General features: G+C 35.3%; 1 protein-coding gene across 19 annotated transcripts in view; it reads left to right on the top strand.

Moving 5' to 3' along the window:
- The window catches only part of EPB41 (erythrocyte membrane protein band 4.1), a 210,157-nt gene that overhangs the window by 132,869 nt on the left and 55,770 nt on the right, over positions 1–21,518 (top strand). For all 19 annotated transcript variants that reach the window (XM_051988017.1, XM_051988006.1, XM_051988019.1 and 16 more), the window contains exons 8-11: positions 7,510–7,597; positions 8,695–8,847; positions 11,364–11,461; positions 13,465–13,637. In XM_051988017.1, the coding sequence (XP_051843977.1) occupies positions 7,510–7,597; positions 8,695–8,847; positions 11,364–11,461; positions 13,465–13,637 (512 nt within the window). The remainder of the gene's footprint in view (positions 1–7,509; positions 7,598–8,694; positions 8,848–11,363; positions 11,462–13,464; positions 13,638–21,518) is intronic.

The following is a 21,518-nucleotide window of genomic DNA, read 5'->3' as shown; positions in this document are numbered from 1 at the left end:
ATGATCTCTAAGGTCCTTTTCAACATCTAAATTGTAGGATTCTGTGAACTTTCAATTATCTCAGAACACACAGGATTTTACTAGCCCATAGAAATGTTTACCTGAGCAAAGACTCTACAAGAAGCATTTTATTCTGCAGTGAAAAATACAATTCTTTTCCAGGGAAAAGAGATTTCAGCCTATATAAGTGGAGCCAGTCTTTACTAGTGGCTTTATGCCCAGGGGGCACTTTGGAACTATAATTAACACTTCAAACTTACCCTAGCAAATAAGACTTTAAAATTAATTGCTTTCCATTTATGAGAACTAGGGAAATATGTAAACTTGTCAGTTGCCTCTTCTTAATTATTTGAAGTGAAATCCTTAATCAATATCAACTAACCTTGCTAAAAGGCTGTCAGCAAACATTGGATACCTTGAAGTGACTTCATCCTAACCCCACTTGTACTAAATAAATAAATACAGTGAGATATAATTTTAACTAATATTTAATGAGCCATAGTATGTGCCAAAATTCCCTCCTTAGGTACTTTTGGAGCTTTCAATTCCTGTGTACAAAGAATGAGATATTAACTTATTAAATGTAACATCTGGTGGTCTGAAATCTTCCAGAGGCATCTAACCTCTTCCCAGGCTATGTTATTTTCCAATCTTAGGAGTCAACTTCATCTTTTAAAAATTAATGCTATAACCAGGAAAAGAAATTTTTACTACAATAGTGATAAATTATAGTCTCTATAATTAAGAGGGCATAGTATATTGGAAGGAACTCCGGGACTTGAAGTTAGAAGATCTGTTCAGTGTTGTCTTTGCCAGTAAACTTAATTTTAGTGAGTCAGTTACTCATGAAAACTTGAGCAAGTCACTTCTTGGGCATCAGTTTCCTGTTAAATGATAGGTTCAGAATCCAATCATTCTGGAGAGCAATCTGGAATTATGCCCAAAAAGTTATCAAACTGTGCATACCCTTTGATCCAGCAGTGCTAGTACTGCGCTTATACCCCAAAGAGATACTAAAGAAGGGAAAGGGACCTGTATGTGCCAAAATGTTTGTGGCAGCCCTGTTTGTAGTGGCCAGAAGCTGGAAAATGAATGGATGCCCATCAATTGGAGAATGGTTGAGTAAATTGTGGTATATGAACGTTATGGAATATTATTGTTCTGTAAGGAATGACCAGCAGGATGAATACAGAGAGGCTTGGAGAGACCTACATGAACTGATGCTAAGTGAAATGAGCAGAACCAGGAGATCATTATATACCTCAACAACAATACTGTATGAGGATGTATTCTGATGGAAGTGGATTTCTTTGACAAAGAGACCTAACTGAGTTTCAATGGATAAATGATGGACAGAAGCAGCTACACCCAAAGAAAGAACACTGGGAAACGAATGTGAACTATTTGCATTTTTGATTTTCTTCCCAAGTTATTTTTACCTTCTGCATCCAATTCTCCCTGTGCAACAAGAGAACTGTTTGGTTCTGCAAACATATATTGTATCTAGGATATATTGCAACATATCTAACCTATATAGAACTGCTTGCCATCTAGGGGAGGGGATGGAGGGAGGGAAGGGAAAAATCAGAACAGAAGCGAGTGCAAGGGATAATGTTGTAAAAAATCACCCTGGCATGGATTCTGTCAATATAAAGTTATTATTAAATAAAATAAAATTTTTAAAAAAATGATAGGTTCAGATTGAATGATCTCTATTGGTTCTTTCCAGTTCTAAGATACTGTTAGTAATAGATAAAAAAAAATGATAGTTTAGAATAAATAACATTTTAAAAGTTAATTATTCAGTTTAGATAATTATCATATATAGAACACAGTAATAAATATTAAGTCCATCAGAAAGTTTAAATAGAGTAGTCTAGTTCAGTAGTGTGATACTCAAATAAAAAATAGCCTCAGGTGGGGAAGTGGGGTGGGGTTGAAGAGGTTGTGGTCCCTTTAAGAAACTGTATTTCCTATTGATCTGTGATTTCTTTTAGATTCTCAGGCTCTCTGGCTGAGGCATATCCTCCCTAGACAAGTTATCTTTCCTGGATGCCAGAACTTTTTATTCAATTACAAATTCTGGTCAAAAAGCATCCCTTTAAAGTCCAATAGGAGATCTGGTGCCGTCCCAGCCCCCACTAGGTCTTACTTGCTTGTGCTGCCCCAACCCCCACGGGGTCTGACCTGCTCAATGCCCCAACCCCCACTAAGATATTCAATATAAACGAGACAAACTAAAATCCTCTCTTTGCAGAGGTTCCAAACATGCCAGTTATGCCATGCTTGCTATGCCAAGGAGCCTCTGTCCACTGGAATATTCTTTTCCAGTGCACCCTCTTTTTACCCTCACCTATTTCCCTAACCAGACTTTATGCCTCTCTGACAGGATTTCTAACCTTCCCTATAATAAACTTCTTTTATCAATCTAGGTTTTTGGGTCTGTAAATTCCTTTACAGAGAATCCCTGCACCTCCAGAAGGGAGTCCCCAAAATTCCCTACCCTTGCACCAAATTCCAAGGGTTGCAGGGGAGCCAAACCTCTCCATTTGGTTCCCTGAACCTCGAACCTGCCACTAAACCTTATCATTTAACTCCCTGACTGTCAGAAACCCTATTTTCATTTTTGTTCTCTAAATCTAGACCTTATCAGAGTTAGGAGGATGGGGTACTGTTAATCCATAGGTAAGACTCCCTATGGGAAGCACATTGCTTTAGAAAACCACATATTAACTATATTCTATGGTATTTTTATTTAATATTCTTTAATTACATTTTGATCTGCTTTGCAGAATGTTGTTGTCTTTGTAGAGTGGTATGTTTTATGCCTTTGGTCAAGGACACATATAGAATGTATATATTCTTACAAATAAATACTAATATAAAGTAACACATTCATTAAAAGGAGCAAAATAAATGCTCTATGAGATCTTGTGCCTGAGGATGTAGTTCACTTATACCAAATGGCTTAAATTTATCAAGGGCAACTAAGCGCTCTTCTACTATTTTCTTATTTATTATCTTGGGTATGAACTCTTTATTGATCTTCTCCCCCCTGTTATTTTCAGCATAAAGACTATTTTCCTTGGGAGAAAAAACAGAAGTAAAAAAAAAAATCTTCAGAATTGATTAGTTATGTCTTTTTTCTGTTGTCAGTTATCACCATCCCATCTACTTAAGCAAATTCGCTGTGCTTTCTTTGAAATTGGTGTTTGTAAAACAAAACAAAACAAAAAACCCAAAAACCAAAAAGCAAAACAAAATCTTTTTTTTTTTTTTTTGTCCTGGGTTTCTCACCTGAATTTTAGCACTTTTTACAAGAACTATGGATGCTCTTGTATTCATCTTTAGGATGAAACTTGCTACCATTTTTCTTAGATTTCTTTTTTAAAATCTTTAAATTGATTGGTGAATTCCATATATAACCATATCAGACCTCTGAATCTGTTTTCCCTAAATGGTTGCATGTTGGACTATGCTTGAATTTTTTCTCCTCAATCACACACTCTGAGAGGGAATAGCCACTTATGCCCATTCATTTCTTCTCCAGCAAACAGTTTCACTCTCTCTTCGGAAGAATCAAATCCAGAATAGAAGTCATACTTATTGTTTCCTCTACCTTCTGAAAGAAGATATTATGACTAAGGAGCAGTAAAGAAGTTGTTAGCTTTTGTTCTTTTGGCAACGAGATAACATCAGCAGATGACAGTGCCAGGCTTGTGAGATATTTCTCAGACTTCTTATCTGTTTTGTCTTCCAATCCAGGTAGTTTATGATATAATTCTGACAAAATATTTCTCCCTCCATTGACCTCCATCCATATATTCTCTGCGATGCTTCCTCCTGTGACTCCTGGATATTCTCACATGAATATCCCTTCTTTCTATTCAGTGCTATCTATCCTTTCCCTTTTACCTATCTATTTCTTTTCATTACACCAAGCTTCAGTGATATCTATAACATCAAAATTTCCCCCTTACATTTCTCTTATTGTCTAATCTTTGGGCATTTGTGTGTAAGCATAAATATATAGCATGTATAATATAAGCATAATTTAAGATTATGGGATTTTACTACTAGTTCTTTTCTTGGATTTTTCTTCCTGTGAATGTCTATGTGTTTCAATGTAGCTTCCCTCTGTGGTTAAACACAATCTTTTTCCAGCCTCATTCATATTAATTAAAGCCCATTTGATTGCATTTTCAAGACACTCAACTAATAGATTATTAACAACCTTTGTTAGGTGAACATCAGTTATCCATTGAATGCTGAGCCATCTCCAATCTTCTTGACTCTTGTTCTGCCTCTGGACTTCAATGACTCTGGAAGAGAGTCAGGCTGATGACTTTGTACAACTCAGTTTTACTTAAATCCAGTTCATGGATGAGTCAAGACTGGACTCTTGCTGGATAATCTCTTACTTGATAGTTTCTGTGAGTCATTCTTTGGAGGTTAGGAAGCTGCTTCTTCCTCAGAGCATCTGGCTACTCTTACTAATTCAGGAAGAGGTTTTACTTGCACAGATGTTCCTTTCTTTTCTTTTATGTGTAATCTTCTACTTTCTAGAATCATGATAAGGGCCAGGTCTTACTTCCTACACCTTAGGTCCTTTTTTTGTTCATCTAAAGCTTGTTTTTCTTTTAGAACACTTATTCTCTTTAACAACATGAGAGTAGAGAGGTATACTTTGAATCTCTTCTCTTTAACAACTTTAACAACTTTGAGTCCCTTCCCTGAATTCAGAAATGAGATTGCAGATGACAATCACTCAATGGTAATAAAAATATAAACATCACACACTCAGTACAAGTCACTGCACAGTTTTCCCTACTACTCTTCCTATATCATAACTGCACAATTTGCTTTAGCATTTCTTCTGCTTTCTCCATCTATTAGATGGCACCAATGGCATCCCAACTACCCCTTTAGCTAGAGAGGCCCTAGTCCTGGGGACAAAGATACTTACTGGTATTGTTAATCCTTAGGTCAGGTAGCTAGCTAGCAAATAGAACAAAGACCTGGATGTGGGTTTTAAGGAACAGGGGTTTGTGCATCATGCTGCTTTTCACGGTTTGACTTTGACCAGCAAAAATATGTATTTTCACTTTTGGCCACAGTTTGTGGCCGCACAGTTCTTACACATATTATTTTCTCTTCTGCATCTTTTATCTATAGTCAATAAGTAAATAAAATCTAGATATAATTTCTTAGAATGTGGTGGAAGATCATTTGGGGTGGCCAAATCATTAGTAAATCTGATGCATCTCTCCTGAGTTTTTAATTTTTATTTTAATTTTCCTTCTCTGGTGACACTTTGTTGTTTTTAATGAGGGTTAAGACAGATGGATTGTAGAGACTGTCTGGTTAAAGGGAGATGCTTTATGTAGCTTGGGGCAGTCCTATGGGAAGCAGGCATTTACATAGCTTTTCCTTGGGGATGTAGCTACATTATTGTTATGAAGAAATTATATTTGATTGGTTTGAATTGCAGTGCACTGGAGTAATGATTTTGTCATAATAGTGGGGGAAAAAATCACAACAGTTCCTGAGCACTTTGCAGCTGAGAGGAAACTGACAAAAGGGGAAGCAAAGACTGTCAAAGTAGAGTGTTTATACAATAACACTGATTGTTTTCAAACAAATCTAATTCAGCATTTGCCTGCTAATGAGGACATCTTAATAGCAAGAAGAGAGAGCCCCATTATTTGGATGCTTCTATTAACCAGAGTTGTTTTGTTTAGATCAGTGGGCAGGATACCATCTGTTACCAGAAAATTTCCCTTTCATCTAGCCTGCCCCCATTAAGAGTCCTGTTAAGTAACTTCAGCTGCCCTTACATTTAATTCCCAGAATAGCTCAATTCAGGAGTATTGAGATAAAAGGCAACTAAGAGGATATTGGAAATTGCACAATGTCCTCAGTGGATTCAATTTGCTTGCCTTCTTTACACTACTGGAAGGTGGTGTGGTAGAGATTTTGCCAGGATGAATAGGGATAAATAAGCATTAAGGAAATCCTCTAGTAGGTATCATCTTTAAAAAAAAAAAAAAAAAAAGAATCTTTATAGGATAGTTGCTTGTCACCATTTTTTTTTAAAGATCCCCTCCTAATGAAAATTCCAGTTAGCTAAATTTAGATGCCACTGCTAGGCATATACCTCCATGAGATCCAGAAAAATTTGATATAACTCAAATATTTATAGCAGCATTCTTTTGTGATAGCAAAGAACTGAAGTAGATGCTCATCAGTTGGGCAATGGTTAAGTAAGTTTGAGCCATAAATGTAATGAACTGTCACTGTGCTACAAGAAAGGATTGGCATGTTGAATAAAAACAAACACGGGGAATACTTACATGAACTCCTGCAAAGTGAGGTAAGCACTGTTAGGAAAATAGCATATCTATAATAATCCGAGTAATGTAAATGGAGAAAACAAAATAATACTGAATGCTTTGAAATTATAACTGACTTTCTACCCATAGAGGAGATATCAGATGATATCTCTTCTCCATCTATTTTTAGAAATGTAGAACTATAAGTGTGGGATAATGGATACAATATCAAACTTTTTTGATGTACTGATTGTTTTATAAAATTATTTGTCTTTTATTATGAGAGAAGGAGGAGATAGGTGTTGGTATACAAGTGATCATGAAAATGAAATTACCAAAAGTTCATTTATAGAATTCAGCCTGTTTTCTAAGAAGCCACCACTTCATAGTATCATATACTATTATGATAGGTTTCATTATCTGTTTCTCCAGTACTTCAGAAGATAGGTAACCTCTACCAATGTGGGTGCTATCTCCACTATTGATCCATTGATGAGCATTATAACACACCCCTGTCTTAGTATTGCCATCACAGTATGTTGCTGAGATTTAGAAATTCCTCACCTGGCACACAGCTTTCTTATGCTGGAGCTCAGGACACTTTGCTAGGCTGGTTTTGGATGGCAATTCATTTCTCATCCTCTGTCAGCTTGGGGTAGGAACTACTAGTACTTAATGTGGACATAGCTTTTGAGAATCCAGGGGTCACTTCCATACCACCTTGATGCACTAGAGCAATGATAATGATAATTCATATTCATAGAGAACCTTAAGATTTGCAGAATATTTTTGTAGGTTTCATTGGAGAGGGTACGTATGTATATATGTATTTATGACATCTACATTTGGGTATCTTTACCTAAAAAAGAGCTCTTTTGAAAGACAGATTGCTGTACTGGATAGAATATTTAAGTTGGACTTAAGAAGATTTGTGTTCAAATGTAGATTCTGATACTTTCTAATTGTATGAACAAGTCAGTCTCGTCTCTGGACCTTAGTTTCCTCATCTATAAATTGTGACAGTAAATAGTTCTTATCTCACAGGAGTTTTGTGAGGTTTGAAAGAGATAATATTTGTGAAGTGATTTGCAAACCTAAAAGCAATATATAAATGCAAGCTATTATTATTCATTAGGTAAATGATAATATTTACCCCTTTTTTTTTTCCTCTTTAAAGGTCTATGACTCCAGCCCAGGCTGATCTGGAATTTCTTGAGAATGCCAAAAAGCTGTCCATGTATGGAGTTGATCTTCATAAAGCAAAGGTAATGATAACTTTGAGCTTACTCACCAAATGTTTTAATAAGTGCCTAAATTGTGTAAGCTATGAAAAGGAATAAGATGACCCTTCAAGTAACTTGCAATGTAGTAAAGGAGATCAAATATCTAAGTGGAGAGTGATTCCATATGTATATGTCCTCCCTGCCTTTTACTATAATAATGCCCGAGGAATAAGGTTTTAAGTCATATACTGTTTAAATAGCATTATTAATATGATTGTGCTTTTAATGCATAGACAGTCAAACTTGTTTGATGTCTTGGTTACTTTTCCCCTTTTTTTATTTGTTTTTATGGGATAGCTCTCTACAGCTAATAGGGAAATATACATAGGGAAGTGTGTATATATTAATTAATTAAGTGTATATTTATATTAATAGATCAGTGTGTATTTATTAAGCACTTGTCCCAAGGAACTTGCAATCCATTGAGAAATTAACATGTATACATATAAACATATACATAATAAATGCAACCCTACAAAACCATTGTATCAACAAACACATAAGAATCTGCTACGTGCCAGGCTCTGATGAGGAACTGGGGTTTCAAAGAAAAAAACCCAAATAGTTTCTGCCCCAAGAAGCTTACTTTTTATTGGGTGAGATAGCATACACATATTAAGGATATATTTAAAAACGTACAAAGTTGATAATAGTTCTCATTCCATTATCTTATAAGTCAGGAGATGACAAGAAGAAGACAGCTCTTGAGCTTTGTCTTGACAGAACAGGTATTTTGAAAGACAGAGCCAAAGAGGAAACATATTCTAGGTAAGGAGTACAGCTGGGACAAAGGCACAAAGGTGGGAGATGGTGGTATATGTGAAAAGGCAGCAGGAAAGTCAGTTGGACTGGATGTTAAGAGTGTGTAGAGGAGATAAGTGGGTGTGTAAGCTGAAAAAATGAGATGGGACCTGGTTGTGAATGAGTTTAAATGACAAAGGTATGTGATCCTAAAGTGATAGAGAACCTCTGGAGGTAGAGATGGGGCAACGTGATCAAACTGACATTTTAGGAAAATCACTAACATAAATAAAGGTTTTTTGTGCAAGATTGAGATGTTATATTTGCTGCTCTTTCAGGATTTGGAGGGAGTGGACATCATACTGGGAGTGTGTTCCAGTGGCCTTCTTGTTTACAAAGACAAGCTGAGAATTAATCGCTTTCCTTGGCCAAAAGTGCTGAAGATTTCCTATAAGCGTAGCAGTTTTTTTATAAAGATTCGACCTGGAGAGGTATGAGGTCTTTGGGTTTTCCCTCAGACTGCTTATAGTCTCAGCAGAGACAATGCTTCTCTATTCCAGTTTCATGATGGCTGCCCCCTCTTCGTTATTCAAGAGCTAATTGTGCGTTAGGTGATTAGATCCTTGGTGCGTCTATTCCTCGACCTTGCTGCTGGCCTCTAGGTTATCTCACTGGGAATGGAATAGACTTTAGGGATCCTCTGAAGAAACTGAGACCCAGAGAAGAGAAGCAAAGAAACAATAGAAATAAAAAGTGGCAGGGTTAGGATCTGAACTCAGAGCTTCTAGCCTGTTCTACTAGTTGGAAAACTGTCAACTACCATGTAGAGGAGCTCAGACAAGTCAAGTGTATAAGCAGTTATTAAGGGCTTGTTATGTAGCGGATACTGTTCTAAGAAATACAGATTAGTCAGTTTTGTTTCTTGCTTATGCTGGTAAAAACACAATAGGAAAGTAATTTGACACTGACGTTAATTGTGTTTGAATTACTTAAGAATTACAATTATCTATTCATTCCATTTTCATGGGTACTCCAGAGTCTTCTCCTAGTAATTAAAATCTAGTATCTCTGTTGAACTCTTAAGAAGAATCACCCAGTTCTAGAACCATATGGCTGCTGGCTTTGATATAGTTATGTGTCAAGTCACATACCTAATGACCTGGTTTTGTAGGCAGTTTTTAGTTTATGGTGTAAATGATTCATTCTTTTGTGTATACCACCACCTGCTGGTGAAGACTGGTCTACCATAAACATTTTTATATTTGTTAAGCAGTACGGAAACATTTTAAAGCATTTTAAAAGTTTCTACAATTAAAAAAAAGAGAGCACTTCTAGACACTGAAAAAGATAAAGAAATAGAATGTTAAAAAGCCACAAGGGGATTTGAAGAATCTAATCCAACCTTTTATATTATGGGTGAGAAAAATGAAGTCCCAAAAGACCTATACTTGTCCAGTGTGAATGACCAAGCCAGGACCAAAACCCAGAGCTCCTAACTCCAAGCCCAGTGCTATTTTTTATTCTAACACACTGTGTTGTCACTAAAGCATTTATTCTTCACCTAATTCAAAACTTCTGTATCTAGATGTTGTTAAATAGGTAAAAAAACAAACATGCAGACAATTATGTAAGCAGTTAAGATATGAAAAACTTATAATAGGCACATTTAAATATTTTGATATGATAAATATATGATAGGCAAATTAAACATTTCAGTAAATTAGGCCTTTGCGAGCCTTAATTTTCTGAAAAGGTGAGTTTCATCATTAAAATGACAGATGATCGTAAGATTTTCTTTATATAAGATGTATTAGAAAAGGAAGAAGCCAGAGGCAGACTAGACAGCTTTTTTCCCCCAATTTTCTAGGCTTGGTATGCGTGTCTTCTATGAAAGTAGAATGAAAAATATTATAGCCAGCTGTTGAATACATGTGCTAATGGAAACAAGGGGATATATATATATATATAGCTATATATCCATATTATACATATAAATAAAAGAACCTGGTTTAGGTCATTATTCTGAATTTCCTAATCAAATACTATCATTGGAATTGCTAATGAGTAATTACTGTAACTGATTCTGAGAATCACCTAGAGTTTCCTGCACTGGTCATTGTGTGAAATCAGGTGGTCTCAAAACAAACAAGGCTGAGAGAGAAAAAAAATGCAGAGGTTAGGTAATCCACATATTTGATAATGATCACTTCTATATCAATCAGGAATGAACTACAATTGTTTTGTTTTAATGGTCCATCTTCCCATCCACTTCGAAGAATTAGCTGAAATAAAATTTATAGATGAGACTTTCTATCTCTCTCCTTTCTCCCTTTGGACAGAAAAATAAAGTGTGCTATTTGATTTTGTAGTTGTGGGAGAAACTATTCAATCTTAATAGGAAAAAAGCTTTCCCTTCTATAAATTTTTTAATTTCTCAGAAGTTTAAAAATTTAACTTGGTGTTCTATGTCCTCAAATTGCTAACATTCTTTTTAATAGTGTCACATTAGTCTGAATATAGCCCACATCCCTCTACCCCCAATATGTCCAAGATTTAAAACCTTAATAAAACATCTAATAATACTTTTTTTTTTTTTACTGTATACTTATACAATTTTTTCCCTCAAAGGGTTCTCATTTTAAGGAGACATAGGTAGAAGTTATAGAGAGGCAAATTTTGGCTAAAGTAAAGAAAAAGTTCTTGAAGAAAAGCTGTTCAAAAATGAAATGTGCTATCTTAGGAGGCAATGAATTCTCCATCGCCGGGAGTTTTCAAGTGAAGGCTAGTGAGCTACTTGGAGATATTGCATGGGGAATTATTGTTTTGATAGGATAGACTAGATCCCTTCCAACTTTGTTGGTATGACTAGTGGTATTGCCCTATATTTCTGGGATAATCTATATTTGGAGTAGTATAGACTTTCAGAAGTCTATATTTCTGTGGATACAGAACTATTCTTATGAGAGCATTAAGTATTTGATCTTTTGTTTGTTATTTTTTTTAATAGCATGAGCAATATGAAAGTACCATTGGATTCAAACTTCCAAGTTATCGGGCAGCTAAGAAATTGTGGAAAGTATGCGTAGAACATCATACATTTTTCAGGTATATTTCTTACTTAAGTATTTCTCAAGGACAAATGTTCTCCTTTTAAACTCTCTTAGTATAATTTCATTTGACAGGTAGTACAGTGCTTCTTTGTAAGATTGAATGGTGTTCTGTCCAGTTTGAGTATGGTCATCTTCAGTAATCCATAATAAGCTAAATCCTCCCTATTGAATAGGTAACAGACTCAAGCAGACATGCTCCAACATTAACACAATCTATGGGAGGGTGGAAGAAGACAATTCCTTTTCTTTCCTGGAACCTCTGTAGCCCTCTCTGTAATCTAGAGGCAGGACCAGAAAACAATAGGAAACTGAAAACTAGTTAGTATATTAAAATAGGAGGGTTTCTATTTCCTAACTTCTTTCCCCCCTGCTGGTGGCTTTTGAAATATGCTTTGTGGCTGCATAATGGGAGTAAGACTTCAAACAACTTCTGGCCTTGAATACCAGCTGCTCTAGAGAGTCAGAAGAAGCCAGGAAAGCTTTTCCCCCTCTTCTCTTTTCATGAGGTCATGTTCTAGCAGTTTTCTCCACACAGAGGAAGTCTCCCTCCTGTCACAGAGGCTGGTAGGCAAGTTAGTGGGGAGAAATTCTCACTTGGCTCCTCAAACATCACTATTAATACTACTACTACATAACTACTACTATTAATAGTGAGCATTCATATGGTGCTTCAAGTTTGCAAAGCACTTTACAAATACGATCTCATTTGATTTGATTTGATTATCACAACCACCTTGGGAGGTGCTATTATTGTCCCATTTTATGTTTCATATCCTATTTATCTCCATAGAAAGAATGTTCAGAAATAAAATACAGAGGAAAATACTATTTGAATTTCCATTACAGAATAATTTGTGAAAGCAAACATTAGACCCATTCAGACTGATATTAGCTATTGCCATTATAGATTTTTTTCCTTTATATTCCCATTTTTAAAATTTTAATCTAACCAAGAAAAATGTAGGGTTTCAGAAAAGAAAAAGGAAAATACTAGAAAATAATGTCCTTGAATGTATTATAATGTGAAATTTGACTATAGGTGATTGGTCTGTTATGTAAATGGCAATACATATGTTATAATTTAGTTATTCATTTCAAATTATGGAAAGTGGAGCAATATGTGCTGAATTAAACTATTTTTCCCATATGGGAATTATTTGATTTAAACCATAGTCAGAAAAGGTAGCTTAATGCACAACTTCTTATACTCTGGGTCATGACCCCATATAGGCTCTTTCATAACTGAATGTATTGGTTGCAAAATGATCATTTATTATCAATAAATGTTTGATTTGTATACCTATTTTATATACCTCTATACTTGGGGTCATGTAAAAATTTCTTGGCCAAAAGGTTGCAAGTAGAAAAAGTTTAAGTAGCTCTGCAATGGAAAAATCCCCAAAACATCAATTTACTTTTATATAGTAAAGTTTTACGGAGTGCTTTCCCTAGGAGAAGTATTATTGTTCCAAATTGTTAGGGGCTTAGAGAGATTAAATGAGTAGAATGGTCATACAGGTGGTAGATGACAAAAACAGGCTCCCTGTGGGCTTTGGATTCAAAATCCAGTGTTTTTTCTACGGTGTCATGCTGCCCTTTCAAATCGTATCTCTTTTTGCATCATTAATACTTAAGAATCATACAGAAAGTGTTTGTGTGTGTGTGTGTGTGTGTGTGTGTGTGTGTGTGTGTTACAAGATTTTACTAAGTTTGAACAGATAGATTGAAGAATATCTTGAACATTACAAGAATTCAAGAGGTATTTAACATGATTATTCATAATCTTAATATATTACAAACCTCCTAATAAAGCATGGTTGAGAGCTGACTGAATTAGTAATACAATTATTTTGATAATTTTTTTTTTACTCTACTTTGGGTTGTTATAAGAAATATTGTGAACCAATTTATTCTCTTGAAATATTGTGTCCTGTACAACAGTTGGGTCTTAAAATCAGGAAACTAAATGTAGTATATTCATGTGTGTATCTCTTTCAGACTAACATCCACCGAAACCATTCCCAAGAGCAGGTTCCTAGCCCTGGGATCCAAATTTCGTTACAGTGGCCGTACCCAGGCCCAGACCCGACAAGCCAGTGCTCTTATTGACAGGCCTGCTCCACACTTTGAGCGCACAGCAAGCAAACGGGCCTCTCGGAGCCTTGATGGAGGTTTGTATGAAATGCTCTTCCTTTCTTTATTTCTTTATTATCCTTAACTAACTAAGGGAAAGGGAAAGGATTGCAGCTGTCTCTATTCATGATATCATTGATTTTTAGTGCTGGAAGAGATCTTAGAGATTCAGACTCACAGAGCTGGAAGAATGCTTATACATCACTTAGTGCAGCTCTTTCACTTTACAAATTGAGAATTGTGGTCCTGAGAGGAAGTGACTTATCCATAATAACATAGTCAGTTACTGAAACCAGAACTGAAACTAGAATCCAATTTTTCCATTTTCAAGTCCAGGGGTTCTTCCTCTCCACTTCTGCAATCCTGTCTATTCTTGGTGGTTCTGTTCTCCCTCCCCAATTCCTTTTTTATATTCTGAAAGCAGTAATGGGAATAGGAGAGACTGTTAAAAGACCTGCTCATATATAATGTTGTGCTAAATAATACTATGAAAAATGGGTTCAGCAGATACCTGCTTTCTAGGTGTGTTGCCTTTTACAATATGATAGAATCTTTGCATGGCCCATTTTTGATAGCCAGAATATGTGATCATTGCACCTCTCTCTGAATACTTCAGTGGTTTCTTCAACAAGACTCTTTCAAAAAGGATCTAGGTAATATTTAGAGGCAGAGCCTTACAACTATCCATTCATTTAGTCAACAAGAATTAATTATTAAGCACCTGTTATATACCAGGCATTACAGACACAAATGCAAAGAATAAAACCATTCCTACTTATGATTAGAAGACCTTTGGCAGAACAAACAGCGTTTGTAATAAGACAATGGATTGAGAAGTTTCTCCTAGAGGCTTGTCTGCCTCTTTTCTGGTTCTACCACTTTTGAATGAGTCATCCATGGGTAGAAAACAGGTTTATCCAAGGCAGAGAGGATTTTTGTCCCACCTCTTAGGGACATCCTCCTTTCGCAGGTGTCCTTAAACTTTTTAAATAGGGGGTCAGTTCACTGTCCCTCAGACTGTTGGAGGGCTGGACTATAGTAAAAACAAAAACTTTGTATTGTGGGCCTTTAAATAAAGAAACTTCATAGCCCTGGATGAGGGGGATAATCGTCCTCAGCTGCGGCATCTGGCCCATGGGCCATAGTTTGAAGACCCCTGCCTTAGAGTTTCCCTACTGTTTTCAATCTGAAGGGATTACTATTATGGAGTCTTTTTTTTTTTTTTTTTTTTTTTGAGAGACACTCTGAGCAGTGAGGACAGTCATTGCAAAAATAGACGAGAGAAAGGATGATTATATATAAAGATCTGTAAGTAGGCAAGACAAAGCAAGATTACAGAGGTAGCAGTCTGATATAAATAAATAACATCAACAATATGTATCAAGAACACTGTTAGTTCCAAGTGAAGAAAGATCAGTTGGTATGAGTAGGCATATTCTCTTCAGTTTTCTAGGTTTTGTAAAATCCCCTTATTTTATTTCTAGTTTGTTCCTGTCAGTTATTAGTTGCTTGTGGGCAATTTATGTCTCTCTGTGAGTGCCATGGAGTGAGACATTGCCATGAACAACCTAAAGATCACTGCTCTTACCTCTTCACTCTTTTGAGGTTATATGTATGTGGAAGTAGTAAGCCAAATAGGAGTTCTCTTTCTTTATTTTTTTCTACTTAAAAAAAAGTCTTTTGAAATTCCAAACTTCAAACTGAGGGACCGTTTGGTCAGACATACAGCTCTATTGCACCTCTTTTATTCCCCCAAGATTTCTCCATTGTGCCTGATCTTAATCATTCTAAAATGTTTCTCCAAGCTGTGACTTTTCTTTGATGTATGGAAAGAATTGGATTTGGGAAGAATTTTATGTTTCCTAAATGTTCTTATATTATACGATGAAGTTCTATAACTAAATTGCTTAAAACTATGCATTTTGTTGTCTGCAGTTGTAATTTAATGTTCTGGGGACATAGAAGTTCCTTAAATTTTCTAAGTTTCCCCCCACACATCCTTAACTCTCTATATTTTCCCCCATTTTTAACTGCCTAATTTTCCCCCAATCAGGATGATTATGTTTATACACAATTAGCTTTTAAGATCTTTAGATCATTTAGATCTTTAATCTTCCCCATCTACTTTAGAAAAGAGACTTTTTTGTTACTAAGCTTGGTTTTACTTAGACTGACTTAGAGTACATTAAAGATATTGTATTAATCTATAGCTCTTCATGCAAATGAGACTTTAGGATTGCTTTTTAAAGAGCTTTGGTTTAATAACATAATAATCTTTTTAGTAACTTCTTGAATGTATCTGTTTCAATAACTGGGGAGGTGACATTCATTTTACAATTCAGAACCTACTTTCTGGAATAGTTGTAAGTCATAAGGCTAACTTCTACTAACAATATAATAATGTTAAGGTACTTTATGTTTTTTACAGTGTTTACATGTGTATAGTATCATTTAATTCCAACAAGCCTGTAGAAGAACAAGACTTCCTTTTACAAATTGGGAAATTAAATTGCAAAGATACTAAGTGTTGTGTCAACTAAGTATATCCCAGAATTTCTGACTTGTTGGTCATTTTGATGATTTTAAGGTATCCTATGCATGAAATGATATAAATTTGTGAAGCAGTCCATGCTTTCCAGATGTTGTCTTTTTCACATTTCTCTCTACTTCTGGTTGGTAATATTTCCTTCTTCAGACTTAACATAGCACTTAATACTACTTATGTTATTACCGTGTTATGGTTAATTATATAAATCTTCTATCTTCCTTTCCAGAGTGTAAATTTCATAAAGGTAGAGACTTTTGTTTTTACTCACCTCTTGTATTCAGAATAATACCTGATGTTTTAATTTAATTGAATGGAGTTGTTGAAATGCTGAATTGAATTCTTGGTAGTAGAAATCATAAACATTATATCCTAACACTTTTTTTTTCTTCCTCAAAACTCTACATATTGGAGAAAATGGGCTTGTAGATATATCTTAAAAATTAAGACTTTCCTCATTCATGGAAATTTTGGAAAAGCTTAGTTTAAAAAAAACTAAAACTGAAAAAAATGTAAATGATTTTTACAAAGTTCTTTTGTGTAGGTTATTTATAGTCTTCAGGATTCTTGATTAGAAAAAGAAAGGTGATATTTCTGATCTAATTATTTTCTCTTAAGATGTTCTTGAAGTGCTATGAAGATAATATAAGAGACTTGTGAAAAACTAAGCATAACTACTGTGACTTCTTAGTACTTCAAAGATGAAAATATAAGGAGATTAAAGAATTTGGATAATTTTGGCAGATAGTGGATGAGATGACATTCAACAGGACTAAATGTGAAGACCTATACTTGTGTGTTGATTTTTTTTTTTTTTAACCTATAATAAGCTGGGAGAGACATAGCAGTTTATATTAAAAAAGACCTGGAACTTATAATGGTCTCCAAGTTCAACATGAGTTAATAATGCAATATGTAGCTCTCAAAAGTCAATGTGATTGTAAATTTAATTAAGAAGCATAATGTGTAGAATGAAAGAGATGATATAGTTGCTATACTTTGCCCTGCTCAGACCCCACCTGTAGTCTTATGCTTATTTGGAAACCATTTTTTGGATAGGCCAGTACCAAATTAAAGGACATCCAGAGAAGACTGATTTGTTTGATTAAAACCTTATATCATGAGAACTGTTTGAAAAAACTGGTAATAGATAGCCTGGAAAAAACTCAAGGGAAGGACATAACCTCAAGCCTAGACTTATTGTTGTAATAGATGTACTACAGTAGAGGACAAGATAAGGACCAATAGATGGGAAGATACAGAGAGCAAATATATACGAACTTCCTAAGTAAAATGATGAACTGCTCAAAGGGGCAACAACTTCCCTGTTACTAGAGGAGTTTTGCAGAGATTGATCAGTCATTTGTCTAAGGTATTATAGTGGATAATGATCCAGGTAGGGGAGAGTGATGGATTAGATTATCTGTAAAATTTCTTCCAGTTCTGAATCTTTTCTTATTTTTCTTATCTCTGAACTTTGCTTCTACTTATCTTGACCAAATGTCCCTTTCCATGTCATAGCTCTCTTTCTTTCTGCACAGAATACTAAGTACTAGGGTAGTAATACTGAACATAGTAATACTGAACATGTAAAAAAAAGAACTTGGCTCTGAGATATTTGTCTGGATTAAAACCAAATACAACGTGTTAAAATAACACATGGTGAAAGCATGGACATGTTACTATGATGCCAGATAGAGCTGAATTAAAACCTTGGGAGGGGGTGTGGATACACATGTACGGTGATGCTTTTAACACAACTGTGAAGCAAAATATTTTGTCACACTCCTCTCTGTTGACAGATTTGGGTCTGCCATCTGCTCTTATACCACATTGTCTGGCTCAGAGCAGCAGTGACAATCACCCAAGAGTAACAGGGACTTGTAAAAACTCGGTTCTCTCTCATTGAGTGGCACGATAGAGTCCTAGCTTTTTGATTGATCATTTGTTTGATTATTTCTTTGATGAGTGAAGAAAATAACAAAGATTTCTTTCATTTGCTTTTGGATGCTATGTACATGTAGCAATGATGTAAGTAATAACATACATTTACATAATATTTAGTAGCTGTTGAGACCTGTATATCTATTATTTCATTTGACCATGCCAACAATCCTCATGTCACTTTCATGAGTGAGGAAGCTGAGAGGTTAAGTGGCTTGCCAATGGTCAGGCAGCTAGTAAGTAATAGAGGGAACTCAAAACTCAATCTATTGCTAGTTCTATTATACCACTGAGTATTTTTATGAAATTCTTCTCTTTTTCTCTGAATTAACAATAGCTGTCACTTAGAGAGAGCTTTAAGGTTTATAATGTACGTTACATACATATGATTTCATTTCTTCTTTACAATCTGATATAGTAGGTAGGTGCTTCAGATATTATCTGCATTTTATAGATGAAGAAATTGAGATTTAGAAAGTATAAATAATTTGCCCCAGGACACCAAATAGTGAATGGTAAGACAGTCTCACACACAGGCCTTTTTAATTCCTAAATCCATTGTTTTTTTTTTCCACCCACTGTATCACTGAGGAGCTTTATTAACTACTCTTTATCTGTTTTAACTTATCAATTTAGCATTGGAAGTTATCTAATTTAGCTATTAATTGAAGCATGAATACCCTCTGAGATTCTATGAATTCTTCAATGGTACCTCATCATTCTGCTGAATCTGCTCTCTCCAAAGTTACCAGTTTTCTCTTACTTGCCAGATCTGATTGCCTTTTCTCAATCCTTATCCTTCTTGGCCTCTCTTCTCCTTGTACATTGTTGATCACTGTCTTTTTCTTGAAATTCTCTTCTCTCTGGGTTTTTGTGACATTCTTTTCTCCTGGTTCTCTTCTTACCTCTCCAATATCCTCATTCTCCATTGCTATATTTTCATCTAGATCACACTTGATAACCCTGGGTAGTTCCCCCAAGTGCTATACTGGTCCTGATGAGGACCACACCTAACCCAGAAACCCCCATTAAGGGCTGGTCAGTTCTCTGAAAGCCCCCACAAGTGTGAATCATAACACACTTGAAAGAATCGCAAATCAGCCTTTACTGATGCAGATGTTGCTTGTGAATTGGGAATGAAATAAATCAGAGGGAAGAGGAGAGAGATCAGAGAATGCAATTGCCTCTCAGTCTCCTTGTATCATTATCATCCACTCACATGAAGGGATCTGTTCTGCTGGTCAGAATTAGATTCCTAGCAGCCACTCACAGGTGATTCCTGTAACATGGACCTTCCTCTCTTTTCCATGTATACTATTTACTTGATGATCACATCAGCTCCCATTGAGTTAACTAAAATCTCCATGAAGATGATTGTCACATCAGTTTATCCAGCTCTAGCCTCTCTCTCCTGATCTATGTTCTGTCTCCCAAGTGCCTCTCAGACATGTTGAGCTAGTTGTACCATAGATACACAGGTGCCTTATTTATCTTCTGTGTAAGAAAATGAAATACTATCCTCCATATAAGTAACTTTCCAAATATATGAAAGAGTCCTTGAAAACTGCAAGATTTATTTACTTTATTTAAAAGATTTATAGGCTATCTCAGTCCAAAACTTAACTCTCATTATTTTTCCATCCAATCCCTTTTCACTTCCAAACTTCTTTATCAGTATCAAAGACACCACAATTTCCCCTATGATTCATACTCATAACCTAAGTTTTGTCCTCAACTCTTTACTCTCACCAAGAGGTTTTTAGGCAATCCCGAGGTACATAAGTGTATAAAGTAAGTATACAAATCAAACATTTACTGATAACAAATCATAATTCTGTGACCCCTACATTCTGTTACTTGATCTCATATAGGATTATAACCTACAGTTTAAGAAGTTTTGATCTATGCCTCCTGCTCTCCTCTGATACTGCCATCAGAAGTGAAGGCCCTCTTCACCTCTGCCTGGATTATTGTGATACCTTTTGCTCAGTCTCCCAATCTCCAATTTTTTGCCACTTTTTGCTGCACTCAGCTGCCAAAATGGTCTTTCTTAAGATATGACCTTGTTACCTTTTATTCAATGAAATCCAGTAGCTTTTTGTTTCCTCCATATAAAATGAAGTCCTTTCAGGCTCTTGAAGTCCTTCAGAATATTTTGAAGTCCTTCCTCCCTTTGCTATCTTTTTATGCAAAAGTATATTACTCCATTACACATATTCTGCAATTCAGGGACATTGACTTCCTTTAACAAGACATTCCATTTCTTAATGGTGAGCATTTTCTCTGGTTGTCTTCCAGCCCTAGAATGTTCTTCTTCTTCATCCCTGCCTCCTCACTTCCTTCAAAGATCAATAAAAATCTCACCTTGTGCAAGAAAAATTTCCCAGTTTCCCTTAGTGCTAATGCCCTTTCCCTGGGATTATTTTTAATTTATCCTGGATCCGTCTTATTTGTACATAGTTATTTACATGTTGTCTCTCCTATTATGCTGGGAGTTCTTTTATGGTAAGGATTTTTTTTTTTAGCTTTCTTTGTATCCCCAGTGCTTTGCATGTAATGCCTGGCACATAGTAGGTTCTTAATAAATGCTTATTGTCTTGATGGACTTGAGCTGATCCTTTATAAGGTATTATTTTGAATTTCTTAAGGATAAACAGCTTCATTTGTTCTGTTTTTTAAGGAATAACAAAATTATGTAATGTCTGAGATTCCCTCTGAAGCTATAATGCTTCCAAATTTTGTAGTTTTTAAGGATTATTTCATTTATTTGGAAAGTTTACTTATGAGGAGTGCAGTGTTTAATTTTCTTAAACTAAAGATAAAGAAGACACAATCATAAGCATTTTATATATATATATACATATATATACACATACATACACACACACACACATATATATATATATTTCATATGTGTATATATGGAAATGTTTAATTATGTCCTTGAAACTAGAAATTAAATTCAAAAAAGGAAGAGATATTATAATAGGTTAAAAAAAAATCTAGGACTCAAACCAAAAAAGGGAGCTTTCTAAATATGTTTTAGATTTTCTTGAAGATTATGAGTTCCTCATCATTATGAATCTTCAGATAAAGGTTAGAGAATTATCAGAAAGTCTGTAGATTAGAAGACTCTCCTGATCAAATAGAGGATGGACTAGATGTGGTCTCTTTCTCCTCTGTGCTACTGTGAGTTATTGATCTTGCTATTCTAAGCCTGTACCTTTTTCTCATCCTTTTTAAACCATGCCACACAGTTTCTCCCTTGTGTATAATTGAAAACAGATTAGTTTGATGGTCCAGGGTACAAAGAATTTGATTCTTAGAGATGATAAAATAGACCAGAAAGAGATAAATGGGACCAGTTTTGACCTTTTATCCCTTTGGAGGAGTGATATCTAGAAGGTTTAAAATTCATGCTATTTTAAAA

This window comes from Antechinus flavipes, chromosome 3 (genome assembly GCF_016432865.1).
Source record: "Antechinus flavipes isolate AdamAnt ecotype Samford, QLD, Australia chromosome 3, AdamAnt_v2, whole genome shotgun sequence".
Lineage (NCBI taxonomy): Eukaryota > Metazoa > Chordata > Mammalia > Dasyuromorphia > Dasyuridae > Antechinus > Antechinus flavipes.
The sequence above is the reverse complement of the archived record's forward strand: the minus strand, read 5'-3'. Positions and strand labels throughout refer to the sequence as shown.